The sequence below is a fragment of the Lipotes vexillifer genome, unplaced genomic scaffold, assembly GCF_000442215.2.
Source record: "Lipotes vexillifer unplaced genomic scaffold, Lipotes_vexillifer_v1.1 scaffold889, whole genome shotgun sequence".
Classification (NCBI taxonomy): Eukaryota; Metazoa; Chordata; class Mammalia; order Artiodactyla; family Lipotidae; genus Lipotes; species Lipotes vexillifer.
In genome coordinates this window covers 574154-591904 of record NW_006788335.1, presented here as the reverse complement: position 1 = coordinate 591904, position 17751 = coordinate 574154, and the positions used below count along the sequence as shown (strand labels likewise).

General features: G+C 58.8%; 1 protein-coding gene across 3 annotated transcripts in view; it reads right to left on the bottom strand.

Moving 5' to 3' along the window:
* Positions 1-5583: 5583 nt before the first annotated feature.
* Positions 5584-17751, bottom strand: part of IFT122 (intraflagellar transport 122) — a 73060-nt gene continuing 60892 nt past the window's right edge. Inside the window, exons 21-28 of one of the 3 annotated variants that reach the window (XM_007461563.1) lie at positions 16793-16887; positions 13349-13449; positions 10222-10387; positions 9237-9348; positions 8507-8632; positions 6836-6915; positions 6408-6572; positions 5584-5911 (exon numbers count right to left, since the gene is read on the bottom strand). In XM_007461563.1, the coding sequence (XP_007461625.1) occupies positions 5822-5911; positions 6408-6572; positions 6836-6915; positions 8507-8632; positions 9237-9348; positions 10222-10387; positions 13349-13449; positions 16793-16887 (935 nt within the window). In that variant the 3' untranslated portion in view covers positions 5584-5821. The remainder of the gene's footprint in view (positions 5912-6407; positions 6573-6835; positions 6916-8506; positions 8633-9236; positions 9349-10221; positions 10388-13348; positions 13450-16792; positions 16888-17751) is intronic. The other 2 variants (XM_007461561.1, XM_007461562.1) reach the window with 2 other exon arrangements.

Genomic DNA, 17751 nt, shown 5'->3' with positions numbered 1-17751 from the left:
CAAATTTTTTTTTTTTTTTTTTTTTTTTGCGGTATGCGGGCCTCTCACTGTTGTGGCCTCTCCCGCTGCGGAGCACAGCCTCTGAACGCGCAGGCTCAGCGGCCATGGCTCACGGGCCCAGTCGCTCCACGGCATGTGGGATCTTCCCGGACCGGGGCACGAACCCGTGTCCCCTGCATCGGCAGGCAGACTCTCAACCACTGCGCCACCAGGGAAGCCCCCAGCCACAAATTTTTACCCAGCACCTACTGTGATCCACACAAGGTGCTCAGTTCTGGGGGACAGAGTGGACAAGAAGGACCAAGGCCCTGCCTGCAGGAAGTGTCTTTCTGTGAGAGCAAGGAGGGCCCCACAAACAAATAATGAAACCAGTAACAACAGGGTAAGTTCAGATGGCAACTTACTCCCAGAGCACGGTTGTCTAGAGCAGCCCAGGAAGGCCTCTCTGAGAACTCAAGGGTGGAAGGATTTCTGGTGGGGTAGAGACGCTCAGGGAGAGAGAACGGCAAGTGCAAAGGCCCTGAGTCTGGGAATACAAGGCCGGCCAGGGAAGTGTACCAGTCTTCAAGACTTCCGTCACTTAAGTTCCCTCATGCTAGTTTCTCTTCCCACCTGGGTTTCCTACACCTGTCTGCTTAGAAATGTGCCCCCTTCCCTCCAGCCCACCTGGGGCTCCAGACCCCTGAGGCCCCGGGCAGGGTCAGGACTCACACACAGAAGTCTGATGAAATGTGTGCTGGTGAACGAGCCAGGGGCAGGCGTGGCGGGTGGGTGGGGCGTGGTCCCTCAAAGTGCAAGGCGCTTGGCCCAGTGATTAGACCCGTCGTTAATGAGGTCAAGGTGAAGAGTTTCTGACGCGGCCCTTGGTAGCCAGACGGAAGGAGAGACAGTGGACACCCTGGGTCAACACCAGCCCACACAGCCCTGCCCAGGCCGGGCTGAGCCCTCGACCCTCGACCTCAGGACCTTGCTTGTTACCTCCTAGTGCTTATGACAATCTGGAAGCTTTTAATTCCTATTCTGTTCATGTGTCTTTTGTCCATCTCCTAGGCTGTAACGTTTGAGTCCCTCGGGGTAGGCTGGGGCCTGTCCTGCTCACCACAGGGCCCCAGAGCCCAGCTCCACACACAGCAGGAGCATGAAAATCATTTTCCCTGAAACTGAACGAGCTGGGATTTCTGTTTGGTTCACTGAAGTATTCCCCGGGGTCTGGCACATAATAGGTGCTCAAGAAATATTTGTGGACTGAGGGGATGGATCTAGGTTACATCAGGAAGTGCTTCCCTTCTCTAAGACTCAGGTTCACCCTCTATAGGAAAGTCTAATAATCCCACGCTCACAGGGTGAGGAGATGAGGGGTTAAAGGCCATCCCTGATGTGATGGAGCTGTGTTCTGTAACGCATGATAAAGAACTAAAAAATAAATAAATAAATAAAGCTCTTTTTGTTCAGAGGAACAGGCTCATGGAGCGAGCAGGAAGGTCATTAGAAGACACTTACGCTGACCCGCTCCTTGCCGCATTTTGCAGGTGGGGAGACCAAGGCCCCTAGTTGGCAGGGAGTCACCCAGGTCATGTGACAAACCTGCCTGGCCACATCTCCCTCCTGCCCCAAAGACGGCTCTCAGGAAGAGCTTCCCTTCATAACACACACCACGCTGCCAATGACAAAAGAGGGCTGCGCTGGGGTGCTGGAAAAGGCCTGACTGAGTCGGTCAAGCCTGGGCAGCAGTGGTGGAGGCGGCACTGGGCTCAAGCCTGTGGCTCTCGGTCGCCAAGAGAGCCCCGGAAGACCCGCTTCCCCTCTCAGTTTGCTGGGGCTAGAAAACTCCAGGGATCCACGCCCACCTGCATGGTAAACCTGACCCGCTTTCCCCACCAGGGAAAGCGCTCACAGACCTTCAGGTCTGACGATACAGGTCTCACGGTCCTCCCTCGCTGGACTGAGGCTCTGCGGCCACAGAGCCAGGTGTAGCCCAGCCCTCCCCACTTCCCTGTGCCTCAGTTTCCTGTAGGTGATCAGTGAGCATTGCTGAAAGCGTTATCCTCTTCCGAACCTCATTCAATCCACAGCCATGGAGAGCCCCCGCCAGCTCTAAACGTCTGGGCACCCACCCATCACACGTTCATTTCCTATTCGGTAGTCATCACAGTCAGCAACGTCTTACGTGTCTCCTGACTGACGGCCCATCTCTCTCTAGAAGGCAGGGCCGGCTCGGCCTGTTCTTGGCTACACCTGAGCTTGCAGCCCAGAGTAGGTGCTCAGTAAAGATTTGCCCCGTGAAGGAACATCTGCTCCCAGCCCCGTGAGGAGGCCTCAGTCCCCTCTGACCACTGGGGGAAATGAGGTTCCTCGGCAGAGCCGGAACGGAGGCCAGGCGGCTACCCCTCCAGCCTGAGCTCTTTTGTCCCCTGTGTCAGGAAGTTTAGAGAGCGGCTCAGAGCACAAGAGGGCCAAGTCCGGGTGTGGGCAACCTTCTGAGCCGCTGCCCCTCTTGGCCAGGCTGAGAACAAGCTGCGAGGAGCCGTGAGGGGTGGCGCCGGGGCCACCGGGGTTGGTCGTCTCTGCTTCCCGGGGGCCAGCCCCTCTGGCACGCCAGGGGTAGGGCTCCTACTTGGCCATGCAGGATTAGCGCTTAGGGGACAGCGCGCAAATAGCTCGTAAGCCTCTGCGTGGAGGTGCTGCTTGGTCAGCAGCACCCTCCCCCTCCCCGCCTCCCCTCACTGGCTTAGCTCCACAGGCTGCATCACCACAGCTGAGTGAGGCCTTAGACTGAGCTGAGAATGTCAAGGGGGGAGAGGGAAGGAGAGGCCTCCTCTCCCCCCGCCCCACTTCCTTCCTCCTCCTTCCTTCCCTCCCACTGCAGCATTTGGCCTGATCTGGGTGCTGGGGACACTGAGAGGAATCCTAGACAGTCCCCGTCCTCAAGGAGCTCCCAGGCTTAGGAGGCAGCAAAGGGAAAACTAATAACCGTGAAAGGTGGGAATATGCTCCAGCCCCAGTGCTGTGGGGGCCCAGAGGAGCGAGATTTGGACCAGGAAGTGGGGAAGCTCCCCAGCCTAGGCAGGGGGACAGCTGGGTCCAGGTCCAAGGAGGGAAGGGCCGGCTGGCGTAGAGGCGCTGGGGCCGTGAGATGGGATGGCAGGGGAGGCAGGAGGGCCTACGAGTCCGGGGGGCCAGCTGGCGGCCAGCAGGGGCCACTAAAGTTACAAGCAGGGGAGGGGCGTGGCCGGGTTCCATTCTAGGAGATGTTCTGGAGTCTGGCTGGAGGAGTATCAGGGTGTACTTGGGCAAGTGCCGGGCCCAGGGTGACAGCCCTGCCCAGTGGTGGCCTCTCTGATGGGGCTTCTACCTGCCCTGAGGTCAGGGCTGGCACAAGTGGAAGGTCATCTGGTATCTGCCACCGGCAGCAATCTTGGAGAAGGGGCACCTGCCAACCTGTTCGAGAGCCATGAGGGGCTCCTGGCTTCGGCAGCCTTGCTGGGGGTAGGTGCAGACACCAGTGGGCTGAGGCCGGGCCAGAGCCAGGGCCACCTAAGGTCTGGCCTGCGGCTCTTTCTGGGCCACCCAATCCCTGCTTCCTTACCTCCTTCCAGGAACTGGGAACAGTGCTGAGGACCTGGAGCCAAGAGGTCAGGATCAAGTCGCAGCCTGAACCACTTCCAAGCTGCACAGCCTCTGGCAGCCGCTCCCCTCCCCGGGCCTCAGTCTCCTCTTAGTGAGACAGGCATCTCAAGACCCCCGTGGTGCCTGCCTCACTGTGGCATGGGAGGGGCTGTCAGGGTCACCTGACACAGACTGAGGCTGGAACCTCAGTGTCAGAGCTGGAGGGGCCTCTTGTACCGATGGGAAAACAGCCTTGGAGAGAGGGCTGGACCTGGCCAAGGCCTTGTCCAGGTCGGAACAGGAGAGCAGCAGGACACAGTGCTCACGCACAAAGGCTGTGCCTGCCTATGACTCTGTCTCGACTCAATAAATATTTGGTGAATGAAAGAAAAGAGAATGTCACTGAGCCTCAGTCTCAGCATCTGTACAATGGACATCCTTGAAGACGGCTGAGGGTTACAGAAGATGATGCATGGAAAGTGCTCGGCACCATGTCTGGCGCTCAGTCAGGGCCAGACTTAACGGGAGCTCAGACCCAGGCCTCTGGAGCTCAGCTCCCCTGTGGCAGCAGAACCTGGTACAGCACACCCTCACCTCTGCGTCTTTCGGCTGAGAGGATGCACGCTGGAGTCTCAGGCTGGGCCCCTCCCCTGCCTCTAGCCTCCATCTTATCTGTCACTGTGATTGACGCCTGTTAGGTGGCGGGGGGCTGTTTTTTCCCTCTCCTTTCTCCCAGCCATATGCAAGTGCTTTCAGTTCAAGTAATGCGCTAATGGAAATCCTAACCCATTAATAAATGTTTAGTGAGAGAGCATGCATGATCATACGTAATTAGACACTCAACGGAGGAGTTCTGTTGGAGTTCTGGCTCCCTGTCTGTATTTTCCTCCCTCATCCCCTAAGAGAGATGCAGAGGGAGGCAGGGAGGGGAGGGTGGGGTAGGGGTCCAGCTCTGGACTCACCACTGGGTGGCCTCTGCAGCTGCTCCCTTCTCCAGGCCTCAGGGTCTTCATCCCTCCAATGGGGACATTTGTCCCGCTCTGCCCACTTCACAGATGCCCTGTAAAGTATCAATATCTAATCACCAGGGTGGTTTTCCACATATTCCCCGGCAGCCCAGTTCCCTTCTTCCTGCGGTCAGGACTTTGTATAAAGCACTGGACTGCTCGCTGCCTCCTGGGCAGGTAGAGCGGAGGGCGAAGGGAGAGGCCTCAGGACAGGACAGGGGCTTCCCAGCCAGGGCCCCAGCACCTCCACTAGCCCCCATGGCGGCCGAACGGAAATCACCCCCCTCCGTCACTGAGCCAGCCTATGAGAACTGAGCCAGCCTACGAAGCACGGCTGGCACAGAAAAGGTCCCCAGTAAATGTCAGCTCCCCTCCCCAGCTTCTCATCGGCACTCGAGCTGCCGAATCGGACACTTGCTGGTGCTCAGGAGAAGGGACCTTCCTGGAACCTCAAACGAAACCCACCCACTCCAGGAGCTGAAGGAAGGGGAAAGCTTCAGGTCAGCTTGGGGGGCTAGGGGATGGTGGGGAGGAGGGGGGCCTGGCCCCAGATGGGAAGTAGAGGGTCGACTCCAGAGCCCCCGGGAGCGGCAGCCCTCTTTGCCACCTTCTTCAGAGCCAGATATCTTATCTTCTCGTTGAGATGGAGCCCCGTTAAAACCAAAATAAATAAATAAATAATTTTAAAAACCCGTTCCCCTACCACTCCCATCTTGCCATTTCGATTAAATTTTAAGAGCACACACATGTAATGTTCCTCTCAGATCAAATTAGAAACAGGTGCACTTTTGCATAAGGAAATTAAGTTGCAGACAATACGAAGATTTGTGAAAATGCAGGCACGGATGACGAAAATAAGTAGCCCTTTTATTTGTAATTATTGAGGCAATCTGTTCGCAAAGTGTACATGTTAACGGTCTGACAGATCTGTGGACTCCAGCAGGCTGCCGTGAACAACTCAGAGCCGTTCTGAAAGTAACAGATTTTTTTTCCTTAGAAAATATATGTACATTCTCTTCTCCCTCTCCTGGCAGTATTTACAAGGCATGAAATGCCATAAATAGGAATTCCGTGGTTACACAAGGCCCCTCCCTAGAGTTCAAACTTGATCTGGGCAGAAGACACATTCTGACAGTTTAACTCTTCCTTCGATAGCCCGGCTGCCTGCAAGGCGGCTGGGAGGGGGCAGGTGGTCCCGAGGCTGCCGGTCAAGGGCTGGGGTCGTCGATGCGCCTCCGGCAGTAGGGGCAGCAGGTGTGCTGAAGCACCAGCAGCTCGTAGTCCTCTGAGTGGAACATCTGAGGAGAGACGGCCGGGACCCCAGGCTGCAGCTCTGGGCGCTCAGCAGCCCCAAGCTTGGTGGGGTCCACTGACCTTCCAAGGGCAGGTGGCTTGGCAGTGAGTCGGGACTAGAAACACCACATCCAGGCCACCTTTGTCTGAGGACTGGGAGGGAGGGGGAGAAGGTCTGAGGCCCCTTTTTTCCCTAAATGAAGTTCAAAGGTGCATCACATTTGCCCAGCCCTCCTGGTTTAAGGGCAGGTACAGAAAGCACAGGGTCAGGGGCAAGTCCACTCCAGACAGCCCATGGAACGCATGTGAGAGTGGGGAGGGCCTAAGGATGGCTCAGTCTTTCTCCCAACTCAGAGCCCTGGCCTTGGGACTTGGCCGCTGAGGGACACCTGTGCTCCTCCCAGATGCCTGGCCTCCCTAAGGGGACATCTGGGAAACGGAAAAGCAGTGGAGGTGAGAAACTGGGAAGCACACGTGAGCTGCAGGCAGCAGGCAAGGTACCTGGAAGCAGGAGGGGCACATGGTGATGGAGGCGTCGGGCAGCAGGGAGCGGAAGTACTGCCACCGCAGGGGAGGGGGCCAGCGCTTGACGAGCACGTCCCGCCGGCTCATGGAGCGCAGCACCGAGCGGCTCACCACCACGGGCACAAACTCCAAGCCACCTTGCTGTAGGGCAGGTGGGGAGAGGGGCACCAGGGCCCTCACTCAGCCACGGAGACATGTTTACGTGGATTACGATCCCACAGAGGACCCCAGACACTTCCCCCACCGGGTCCCTCAATAGAACCTAGCCAGCCCACCTCTGTGAAGGCACCTCCTCTCCCCCGAGTGGCCCCGACAGGGAGTATGCGCAGGAAAGGAACCCAAGACTGCCCTCCCAGCAGGCCTCATGGGCCTCAGCAGCCTGTCACTCAGAGGGGCGCCCTCACCTCGAAGCTCAGCTTGGCTGTGAAGGGGTCATCGTCTCCCATGGAGTCCAGGGTCTCGTCCAGCCTCAGAGTCTGAGAAGCTGCAGGAGCTAGTCAAGGACAGGACCTGAGGCCGAGGGACAGGCTCCACCCTCCACCCAATGCGTTGAGACCCACGGGAGCTCCCTCCAGGCCCTGAGAGCCACTCTCCCTACCAGCCGTGGGGAAGCGTGGCAAGGTCTCTGGAGAGGCTTTCCAGATGGAGGGATGGAGGGAATGTGGGCCGGGGTGACGCCGCGGTCACACGAGGCCGGGGCCACACCCAGAGCACAGGTGGGGAAGGAGGAGACAAGGGGCTCTGACGGGCCTCTGCTGCCCCCTCAGACCAGGCGCGGCTCACGGAGACCGGCGAGAAGCGCCGTGTGAGCGGAGGCCTATGGGCCCGCTGGTGTGGGAGCAGCAACGACGGGCCTGGCTGGAAACCACGGCCGGCAAACCCGCCAGCTCCTGGAGGAACACTCAGCAGCTGCCGGGTGGTCTGCAGGCACCTGGGGCGGCCGCGCGGATCCTGTTCCAGGGAGGAGGAGGGGAGCGCCTGCGGACCCCAGGGAGCCGCCCCTCTGCCAGGCTGGCTGGGGAAGGGCCCCCAGGGGAAGGGAGGCCGCTGGTGCCGAGTCAGGCGCGGGACGTGGCCCCGCACAGCAACTACGACCCAGCCTTAAGCATCTGACGTGAGTGTGCAGAGGGTGGGCGTGAGCGCAGACACGGTTCCCGTCTCCGTCCTTCAGTTAACAACTGCCTGGGTGTTCCTCAATCCTGCTCCTCCAAACGTGGTCCACAGACCAGCGGCACAGGCCTCGTCTGAAAGCTTGTAGAAACACCGGCTCCCAGCCCGCCGAGACCCGCCCACCCAGCTACTGCGTACTCACAAGGCCCACCGTGTGCACGCCGTGGCTCGGCCGGGACCATGACTGCGGTCCTGGCCACAGGGACACCTGATGTGTGGCCTGTGGCCCGAGCTGTTCCAGGGAGGGCGTGTCCCGGGGTTTATGCTGACACGCTGGGAGGAGCGCCGGGGGTCGCAGGGCTGATGGGATGCAGGCTGGGCACTGCTGGTGGGGACAGGGCCGGTAAGAATGAAGCTACCAGAGGATAGCAGGCCCCAGAGGACAGGAGGCAGGCTCCCGTCAGCGCTGAGCGGGCATCTGGGTGAGGCTGAGCACCCGTCCACGCTAGGTTTCTCTACACCCTTTTGTTGCTTGGCCTGTCCAAGTTGTGTTTCTGTCCCTTGTCCATAAAAGTGACCTGACCAGAAGAGCTGGGCCACCGATACAGGCGTCATATGCCGCGTTGGCTGCTCATCAGCCCCACACAGCCAGAAGCAGGGGAGCGCCTTTCAGGAGCCAGGGGTGGGTGGGAGGCGCTCCTGGGTGGAAGGCCAAGGCGGCATCTCCACTTCAACGTGCCACCTCTGGCCTGTGGGCACGTGCTGTCCCCTCCTGCACCGCTGCACCCTGGCCAGCGCTCTGCCCATTTCTGGCCCTGTGCCTGCTCCCACATGGTCCTTCTCAGCACACAGGGTGGCCTGCCCTGCCCTGCCCTGGCCTTACCCACCAAGACCCCTGCCTCCTGGCGTGCTCCCAGGCTGACGCTCAGCCGACACACACAGGGTCTGGCCGGCACCCAGGATACTGTTGCTCGCGATCTCTTGCCATTTATTCTCACGCTTGTGTCTTGGCGCCTCCAGGTCAATTAGGGAGACGGCTTCTTCGTCAGTGATCCCCTCCTCCAGGTAGAATTCAACCAGGTGCAGCACCTCTGCAGGCACAGACACAGGGATGGGGAGGGGCTGGGGCTGGAACGCTCTCACCAGGCAGCGCGAGGGGGTGGAAGGGTCCCAGAGCTCCTTCCCCACCCAGCACAGGCCTCTCTGAAAGCTGGCAGGTGCAGCATTGCCACACATCTGGGGTAAGCAAGCATGTGTGCGTGTACGTGTGTGTGCGTGCAACCACGCGTGTGTACCAAGGGTGAGCACCGGGGGCCTTTACCCCTGCTCTGTCCCCCTAGGAGCCGGAGGGACTCCTCTCCGAGGGAAGAAGAGAAGCATCTCTGCACAGCTACTGGGAAAGGGCTTTTGACCCGCATCAACATGGAAGGAGCTGGGGCCTGAGAGCCACATCAGCCTCGCAGACGGAGTGCCTGACTAGCGGCGCCTCTTCCCAGGCATTTTCACCAGGCAGCGCTGCACACTGGGCTGTGAGGGGTGGGTGCTTCAGGTCGGGGCAGCACTGGGGTCCTGCCTCTGGGAACCCGGAATGACTGTGTGTCAGGCGGGGTGGGGGTCTCACGGTCCCCGATTTCCAAAGGAGGACACAGGTGCCCCACCCACATGCCGGCCGCCCCAACCGCACACGGCACTCACCGTAGGAAGAGGCTGAGAAGACGAAGGGCTGGCGGCAATTGATGCAAACGTTGCCCAGGTTGTTTAGCAGCGGGTTGTTGGTGGAGCAGCGGTAGCACAAGGGCACCAGCTCCTACAAAATGCCGGCACCACAATGGCCCGAGGGCCCAGCAGGGGTGGGGTGGGGTCCAGCCCCGTCTCCTCCCCTGGCTTCAGCTCCCTGGGGCCTGGCGGCTGAGAGGATAGGCCACCTGGGTAGGTGGGGAGGGGGCACTGGAGAGGGCGCAGTGCACAGGCTCTGAGCTGCGGCAAAGCAGCATAAGGGCCTACAGGGACCACAGCAGCGCTGGACACCCCCTTCCCAGGCAGGGCTCAGCAGCGCGGTTCTCCTGGCAGGAATGACAACCACCGCGGCCCCCGTTTACCAGCCAGTCCCTGTGCTCCATGGACTGCGCTAAGCACATTACCCACGCTGGCTCACTTCTCCTCACAGCCTCTCGTGGGAAAGCTATTAGGCGCATCCCCATTTCATAGAGCTGGAAACCGAGGAAATGGGGGAACTGGGGTTTGAACCTAGATCTAATGCCAAGTCTCTGCTCTGTGCTTGAAGGAGGGGACTGTGAAAGAGACAGCGGCTGGTTGCGTTGGAGGAAGGCAGGCTGGGGCACTGACTGAGTTGCAGACACCGGGAACTGGCAAGTGACAATCCAGTTCCAGAAGGGGTGGGCTAGGGGAGGGGCTCCTAGGCTGCGGTGAAGGCAGGGCCAACCTGGGCACTGGGGTGGAGCAGACCTGGAGCCTCCGGAGAGTTAGGAAGCAAGGGAGGGCAGGGCTGTGGCGGAGAAGAGAGAGGACACAGAGAGGGAAGAGGGGAGAGAGTTGGCAATCCAGGGCTTGGGCGGTTGTGGGGAGGGAGGGAGCGCAAAGCCCCAGGAGCACGGCAGCCATCTACAAATGAACCCAGGTCGCACTAGGAGCCTCCTGCCCGAGGGGGCCGCGCCCTCACCTCGCTGTCCTGGAAGGGCTTGGAGCGGATGGTCAGGCTGCCCAGCTCGATGGACTTCTGGAACCTGGCGGGGGTCTGCAGGCCCTGCAGTTTGTCATAGGCGTGCCGGGCCAGCTTGTAGGCACCCAGTGCTTTGCTCTGTTTGGCTAGAGTGAAGAGCGTGTTCCTGCCGATGACAACGTTAAGGACAGTAGACGCCACTCCAGGCCCGAGAGCTGGCACTGCCCACCTCTGGAGCGAGCTCCGTGCTGGAATGCAGCTCATGCTGGTGCCAAGAGAGCACGGGAAGGAGTCTGAGCACTGCCTCGCTCATTTGTGGGATGTAAGTATATTTCTCAGGTATCAAGGCCCAGAGATTTTTCCAGAGATAGAGACAGCGTAGTTTCCATTAATATTTTAATCTTGCTTGGGGTTTCTGGGCCTGCTGAGGGCTCATTCTGTACCCTGCCTAAGCCAAAACGGCTCCCTCTGCCTCACCTAGCCTGCCAGACAGGCCCTAGGATGCCTGGCAGCAAGTACCCCCCTGCTCCAGCCCCGCCAATGGAGCCTGGTCCCAGACGGCCCAGAGGCCGGTCCCCGGGGCAGACACTCCTCTCCCTGCACTTCACCAAGGCCACGGTGAGCTCTGAGCGCAGCCTCCCTTGCTCCAAGGCCCTCCTTGGAACTCCTAGGCTTTGTGCTCCATCTCAGGTCACCCCAAAGGCCAGCTGTGCCCAGGCCTGGCCTGGCCTTCCTCCCCTCCCCCCACCTATGAATGCCCTTCCCCACTTCTCCCTCACACGCCTCAGCTAAATGAGGCCCGCGGCCTCCAGGCGCAACCTCCTCCCCACTCCCCTTCCCCCGAGGCTCCTGTTCCCCACCCCCCCAGCGTGGCCCCGCCCACCCCAGCAGTCACATGGAGGCCAGTTTCCTTGTCTGTGTCTCCAACTGTGCGTGATGAGAGTCAGGCGCTGTGTCGGGAGCTGTTTCCCCATCCCCAGTGGACAGCAAGGGTGAAGCTCAGGGCAAGGGTTCAGTCAAACTCTGCTGACTTGAACAGAACGTGCAGCAAAGGCCGGGCGTAGGTCCCCAGAGCCCCTTGGCCTGTGGCAGCTTCCCCTGAAATGTAAATGATGGGCCTGAAACCCTTAAGAGAAGCTAGTTCTCACCTCTGAACCCTCGACTGGGAGGGTTTTTTACTCAAGGAAAGAAGGCAGGGTTGGGTGGGGCTGGGAAGGGGCTTAGAGACAGTGGTGTTTAGAAGAGGACATGGGTTTATTACTTTTATCACTTTGAGGACCTTCAGGATTTGGGGTCATTTCCTGGTCGTTTCTGGCAGCACAGGCCCTCAGGCCCCACCTCAGCTCACGGCCCCTCCATGGCCCTTACCAGACAGAGAAGGAGAGGCCTGCTCACAGGGAGGCCCTCAGGCCGCTGCCCCTCCAGCCTGGCTCGCATGCAGGGGGCCTTCAGCTCCTCCCTCCCTCCACCTCACTTCCCTCCAAGCCCTTCCAGGCCCTGGGTGCTCCCCTGGAACATGTACTCCACGTCTTCCCTGGTTACCTCAGCCTACAGGATGGCTGTCACCTCCTCTAGGCAGCCTTCGCCAACCTTGGCCCCGGCCTTAGCTGCATTCCACCCTCGGACACAGCACACGCCCCACTGAACCAGGCCCTGACACTTGTCACCTCCCCCACTTGATGGCAGTTTGTCACCTACTGCCTAGTCCGGCGCCGGGGATGCAGCAGGTGCTCTGTCCGCCTGGGCTGAATAAACGCTCCCCGCCCCCCGCCCCCAGGGAAGTGCCCAATATTCCAAAGCCCAGAAGGCCTGGCGTTCCCTTCACTTCAGTCACACTCTCATCTGTGGGTTCCGGGAGGGCCTGGACAGTGTGTTGGCCAGACCCCCCCAGCGTGGCCCCGCCCACCCCAGCAGTCACATGGAGGCCAGTTTCCTTGTCTGTGTCTCCAACTGTGCGTGATGAGAGTCAGGCGCTGTGTCGGGAGCTGTTTCCCCATCCCCAGTGGACAGCAAGGGTGAAGCTCAGGGCAAGGGTTCAGTCAAACTCTGCTGACTTGAACAGAACGTGCAGCAAAGGCCGGGCGTAGGTCCCCAGAGCCCCTTGGCCTGTGGCAGCTTCCCCTGAAATGTAAATGATGGGCCTGAAACCCTTAAGAGAAGCTAGTTCTCACCTCTGAACCCTCGACTGGGAGGGTTTTTTACTCAAGGAAAGAAGGCAGGGTTGGGTGGGGCTGGGAAGGGGCTTAGAGACAGTGGTGTTTAGAAGAGGACATGGGTTTATTACTTTTATCACTTTGAGGACCTTCAGGATTTGGGGTCATTTCCTGGTCGTTTCTGGCAGCACAGGCCCTCAGGCCCCACCTCAGCTCACGGCCCCTCCATGGCCCTTACCAGACAGAGAAGGAGAGGCCTGCTCACAGGGAGGCCCTCAGGCCGCTGCCCCTCCAGCCTGGCTCGCATGCAGGGGGCCTTCAGCTCCTCCCTCCCTCCACCTCACTTCCCTCCAAGCCCTTCCAGGCCCTGGGTGCTCCCCTGGAACATGTACTCCACGTCTTCCCTGGTTACCTCAGCCTACAGGATGGCTGTCACCTCCTCTAGGCAGCCTTCGCCAACCTTGGCCCCGGCCTTAGCTGCATTCCACCCTCGGACACAGCACACGCCCCACTGAACCAGGCCCTGACACTTGTCACCTCCCCCACTTGATGGCAGTTTGTCACCTACTGCCTAGTCCGGCGCCGGGGATGCAGCAGGTGCTCTGTCCGCCTGGGCTGAATAAACGCTCCCCGCCCCCCGCCCCCAGGGAAGTGCCCAATATTCCAAAGCCCAGAAGGCCTGGCGTTCCCTTCACTTCAGTCACACTCTCATCTGTGGGTTCCGGGAGGGCCTGGACAGTGTGTTGGCCAGAGGCCTGCTGCTGGGCCCAGCCCAGAGAGCCCTAAAAACTAATCCTCCCTTGGCGCTCCCTCGGTCTCCCTGGCTGAGCCTCTCGTCCAGCCAAACAGCAGCGGCAGGGCGAGCTCTCTCCCCTCCCCGAGGCAGCTGGAGAGAGGGAAACTTCTGCCAGCAAAGTGCTCTGGCCATTAGACAAGAGGGGGCGGGACAGAGTGTGGGGTGAGAGAAAGGATACACTTTAGAGATGCCCAGGGGAGTGTCCTTGGTCAGGCTGTGCAGCAGGAACCTGGAGATGTTGAAGAGCGTTTCGGGAAGGTGGAAACTGAACGGCTCCTCCTGCCGTGAGGAAAGCAAACAGGATTGAATTTCTCAGCCGAGCTGCTGCTGGGCCGGGCGAGACGCAGACACCAGTAACTCCAAGCGACTTCAGCAGAACAGCAGACCCACCCAGTGGGCACCTACTGTGTGCCAGGCGCCTGCAGCCACTGCCTCCGGTGGTCCCCAACCCAACCCCGCGAGGGAAACATTGTCATCCTCACTGTGCTGACGAGAAAACCGAGGCCTCGAGAGATGATCTGCCCAAGTCACCAGCTAGAAAGGAGTGGAGCTAGGATTCAAACCCAGGTCTGATCCCAAAGCCCCACAATGTCTTTCTCCCAAGCTCACTGCCTCTGGGGTCAGTAGTGATTCCACTTCCCTGAGCTCAAGCTGTCTCCAAGTAGCTCTAAAAGAGGAGACCTTTATGCGATTTAAGACATGACCTTCATACAAGCACGTCTTTAAATGGAGGCAATTAACCCTCTGTAGGATGAAATCGCAGGCCTCTTCTCTGCTGTACAGACGCCCACAGGTGTGCCAGGCGCTGGGGCTCCCAGCTGCATCCCTCTGCCCCCAGAGTCCGGCACAGACCCTGACAGGCAGGCACTCAAGACACGCTGAGTTGAATGAACAGGTCTTCTGCACCCAGAGGCTGCCAGAAGCTCAACACAGCAGAGCAGAGGGAATTTTCTATCAGGAGGAGTCTATAAAAGATTAAGAAAACCCTGTTTTGAAGGAATCTGGCGTGCTGCTTTAGATGACAAGATGAAGGCAGGCCAGCTACCCACCCCCACCCCCCACCAGTGAGCACTTAGTGGTAATAAAACTGACATTTCCTGAAGGGTCTTGCTAGGCCACAGTCATCACTGAGCCACCAGGACTTAGGCCTCAGTTCGTGAGCGCTCGCTTTACCCTTCTTCCTTGGTCCAGAGCCCAGCGTTCTCTCTTCAGCTCTCACTTAAATTTCTACGGCTTCTGTTAGTTCCAAGACCCCAAGAAAACCTGAGAGTGCATCCTTTTCTGGGTGACAGCCAGGGAGAAGCCTGCCTCTGGTTATACCGCACTAGATGTGGAAGCTAAGAAATGTCCCAGAAAGAGGAGGGAGTGTGTGTGTGTGGGGGGGGCTTCCGCGGGATTCGCACCTCTCCTCTGGGAAGGATGCCATTATCTCAGAAAAGGTCTGATGCGTCCCTTTCCAGCCTGCTCTGAATCAGAGCTGCTCTGCCGGGCCCTGATGCCAAACCGTAAAACACCACACCCCCCTCCGGGCCTTCGCTCTGGCTGTGACCTCCGCCAGGAACGCCCTTCCTCGCCCTCTTCACTTGCCCCATTCTTACTCATCTCCCACGCCTTGGCTAGGGGGCCACCTCTTCGAGGAAGTCCTCTAAGCGTCTCCTTTGCGGGAACTGCACTGCAGTCGCCTGTTACTAGACTATGAGCTCCTGGGGGGCAGGGACGATGTCTCCTTCAGCACTGTGCCCGAGGCCTTGGCACAGGGCATGTCACACAGCGGGCATTTGTTGAATGAAGGAAGGGCCCAGTGAAGAAGCCTGAGCTGGGATGAAGAGCCAGGCCCTGCGAGTGGGTGTGAAGCTGCCACAAGCTCACAGCTGCATCAGGTCCTGGGGCAGAGCTTAGCTGTTCCAGAGAGGAGACCGCCAGGCCCCTGCCTCCAGGGACCAAGGGCAAGGCAGGGGGAAACGGAGCTGGGTCCCAAAGTGGCTCAGGCAAACTGAGACCGGGCTGGGCCCTGACTTCCACCCTGAGTTTGGGGTCTTTAATTTGGAGGGCTTCTTTCCAGGTAGGCACCTGATAGAGATAAGGGGCCCCAAAAAGACTGCAGGGAAGATGAGGTCCCTCGAGACCACTGGGCCTGGTGCGGGGAAGAGGTAAGATGCAGGGCTAATGGCTCAGGCAGGGAACCTCCCCTCCCCACAAGAGTCATTCTTGCCAGACTTCCCCCAGAGGCAGAGAATGTGCCAGGAGCTCAGCACAAATGAGGGGAAAGAGGCACCAAGGGTGGAAGGCAGGGCCTTTGAGACACCCAAAGGCGACTGCTCAGCCTGCGGGGAGTAGGCCGATGGAAAACTGGTTTGAGGCCTCCGCACAGGGCAGTGGGAAGAGCTGAGACTCCTGCAGCGTCACTCTTCCAAGTGGTTCCCAATATTACCTCACTGAATTCTCACAACAACGCCATCAGGTAGGTACTGTTATTATCCTCCTTTTGCAGAGAGGGAAGCTGAAGCACAGAGGAAAGTAAACGACTTGCCCAAGGCCACACAGTGGAACTGGGGCGTGAGGCCAGGGGTCTGCCTTCTCTAAATTAGTGGGGTGGGGGGTTAAGAGCACAGGCTCAAAGTCAGGCTGCCTGGGTTCAAGTCCTGGCTCTGCTACTTACTAGCTGTGGGATCTCTCTGTCCAGCGCCTCAGTTTCTTCATCTGTAAGATGGGGATGACAGCACTTATCTCACTGCATGGTTGAAAGGCTGACACAATAAAGCCCTCAGCACATTGCCTGGTATATAGCAAGTGCTCAATAAAGGTCGTCTATTGATATTACCCTCTGGCTTATGAGCACAGGATAAGCTCACGTTGTTGAGTGATCGAAGGTACACAAAATAGGGAGGCTGATAACAATCTGTCACCTGTTCCCTACTGTCAGGAGGCAGATTTAAAATGGCTTAATCAGAAGGATCCAGGAGTAATTAAAAAGAACTATTTGGGTCTCTGGAGATCAAGGCAACACTCTTCTTTATAGAGAAGGAAACTGAGGGTCAGAGAGGGGAAGTAAATTGCTCAAGGTCACATAGCAAGTCAGCGGCAGGGCCAGGGAAGAGACCTCAGGCCTTTGGTTAGAGCTAGACCTTCACCCACCTAGAAGAGAGGGCCCCAGGCAACGTCCCCCACTGATCACTTAGAGAGATAGCACTTTGAGTGGCTAATCCAGAGTCTGCCTGAGCCATCCAAACCTGAAGCAAGCAACCAGAAAGGCCCACTCACTCCAGCTCCGGCCCACTGCAGCTCCGGCCCACTCACTCCAGCTCTGGCCCACTCTAGCTCCGGCCCACTCTAGCTCCGGCCCACTCACTCCAGCTCCGGCCCACTCACTCCAGCTCCGGCCCACTCCAGCTCTGGCGTGCTAATTCTGAAGCCCACATGCTGCACCTCAAACAAGTAACCAATCAAGGAAAATCAAAGTTCCAAACTGTCTCCCAGGAGGAGACGAGGATTTCTCAGCAGGTCATCATGTCCTGGGTTTACCCTCCATCCAGAGGTCTGCTGTTCTGTTAAGATGTACCCAGGGCTCCCAGCTCAGCTGGGACTGGTGCCCCCACCAGGACTCATCTCCCGGCCACTTTACCGTGTACCGCTGAATGGCATGGTAGCCGTGGTACAGCTCAGCCAAGTGCTGGAAGTGGTGGAACTTGCCGAGCATCACGTCCTTCTGGGCAGGGTCTGCAGGGCGCAGCGGGAGGGGAGCAGGACAGGAGGGAGAGAGCATGTCAGACTGTGCAGGTTCTCCCCCGACACCAGACCTGAGCCAGGGAGATGGGAAAGGCGCTCTGCGCAGGAGCTGTGCTATCCTGAGGCAGCTAACGTCTTGGCGGGGCAGAGCACACAGCAGGACTTCTCTCAGGGTCATTCCCTGGGGGAGGGCCAGGTGTGCGAGAGGGCGAACACTGGCATCCAGACAAGCCAGAGCCACCTGGCAGGGAGGGTGGACAGACGTCAAGTTCACTCACGCTCACCTCATGGCTCTTCCCTCTGCGTCCTCCCGTATCAAATCACAAACCACTGGCCAGAACAAACAATGCCACCTTCTGCTAGAGCTTGACAGTTTTCAAACTATAACCATGGTTCTGGGAGGCTCAGTGACAGCAGCCTTATGAAGGGAGCAGGAAGCAGGGCGGGATGACCCCCACGCTACAGATGGGGCTGCAGTGCTGAGGAAGGACTGTGACTTGTTACGAGTCGCCTAGCTGCTCCAATGCCAGTGTCTTTCCCACTCCTACAGGCTGGCCTCAGCCCAGGGGAGAGCATCTCCCTGCCCCGTCCACTTCCAGAACTCCCTCAGTGCATCATGGGAAGTCTTGTGAAAGAAAGCAACATCGAAACTATCTTCCTGCCTGGGATGAGTGAGAATCTGGAGTGTGTTACTGTAAACGGATCTCTTTTTCACCTTTTCATTTAGTTCAACATTTTGAAACCACGGCTCAGCCAGGTCCAGTTACGGGTTCCCAGGTAGCAGGGAAAAGATATGTTCTGAATTAGCAACACAGGGCAAAGCCCAGGGCTTTAATTAAAACCTCGCAGCTCTTC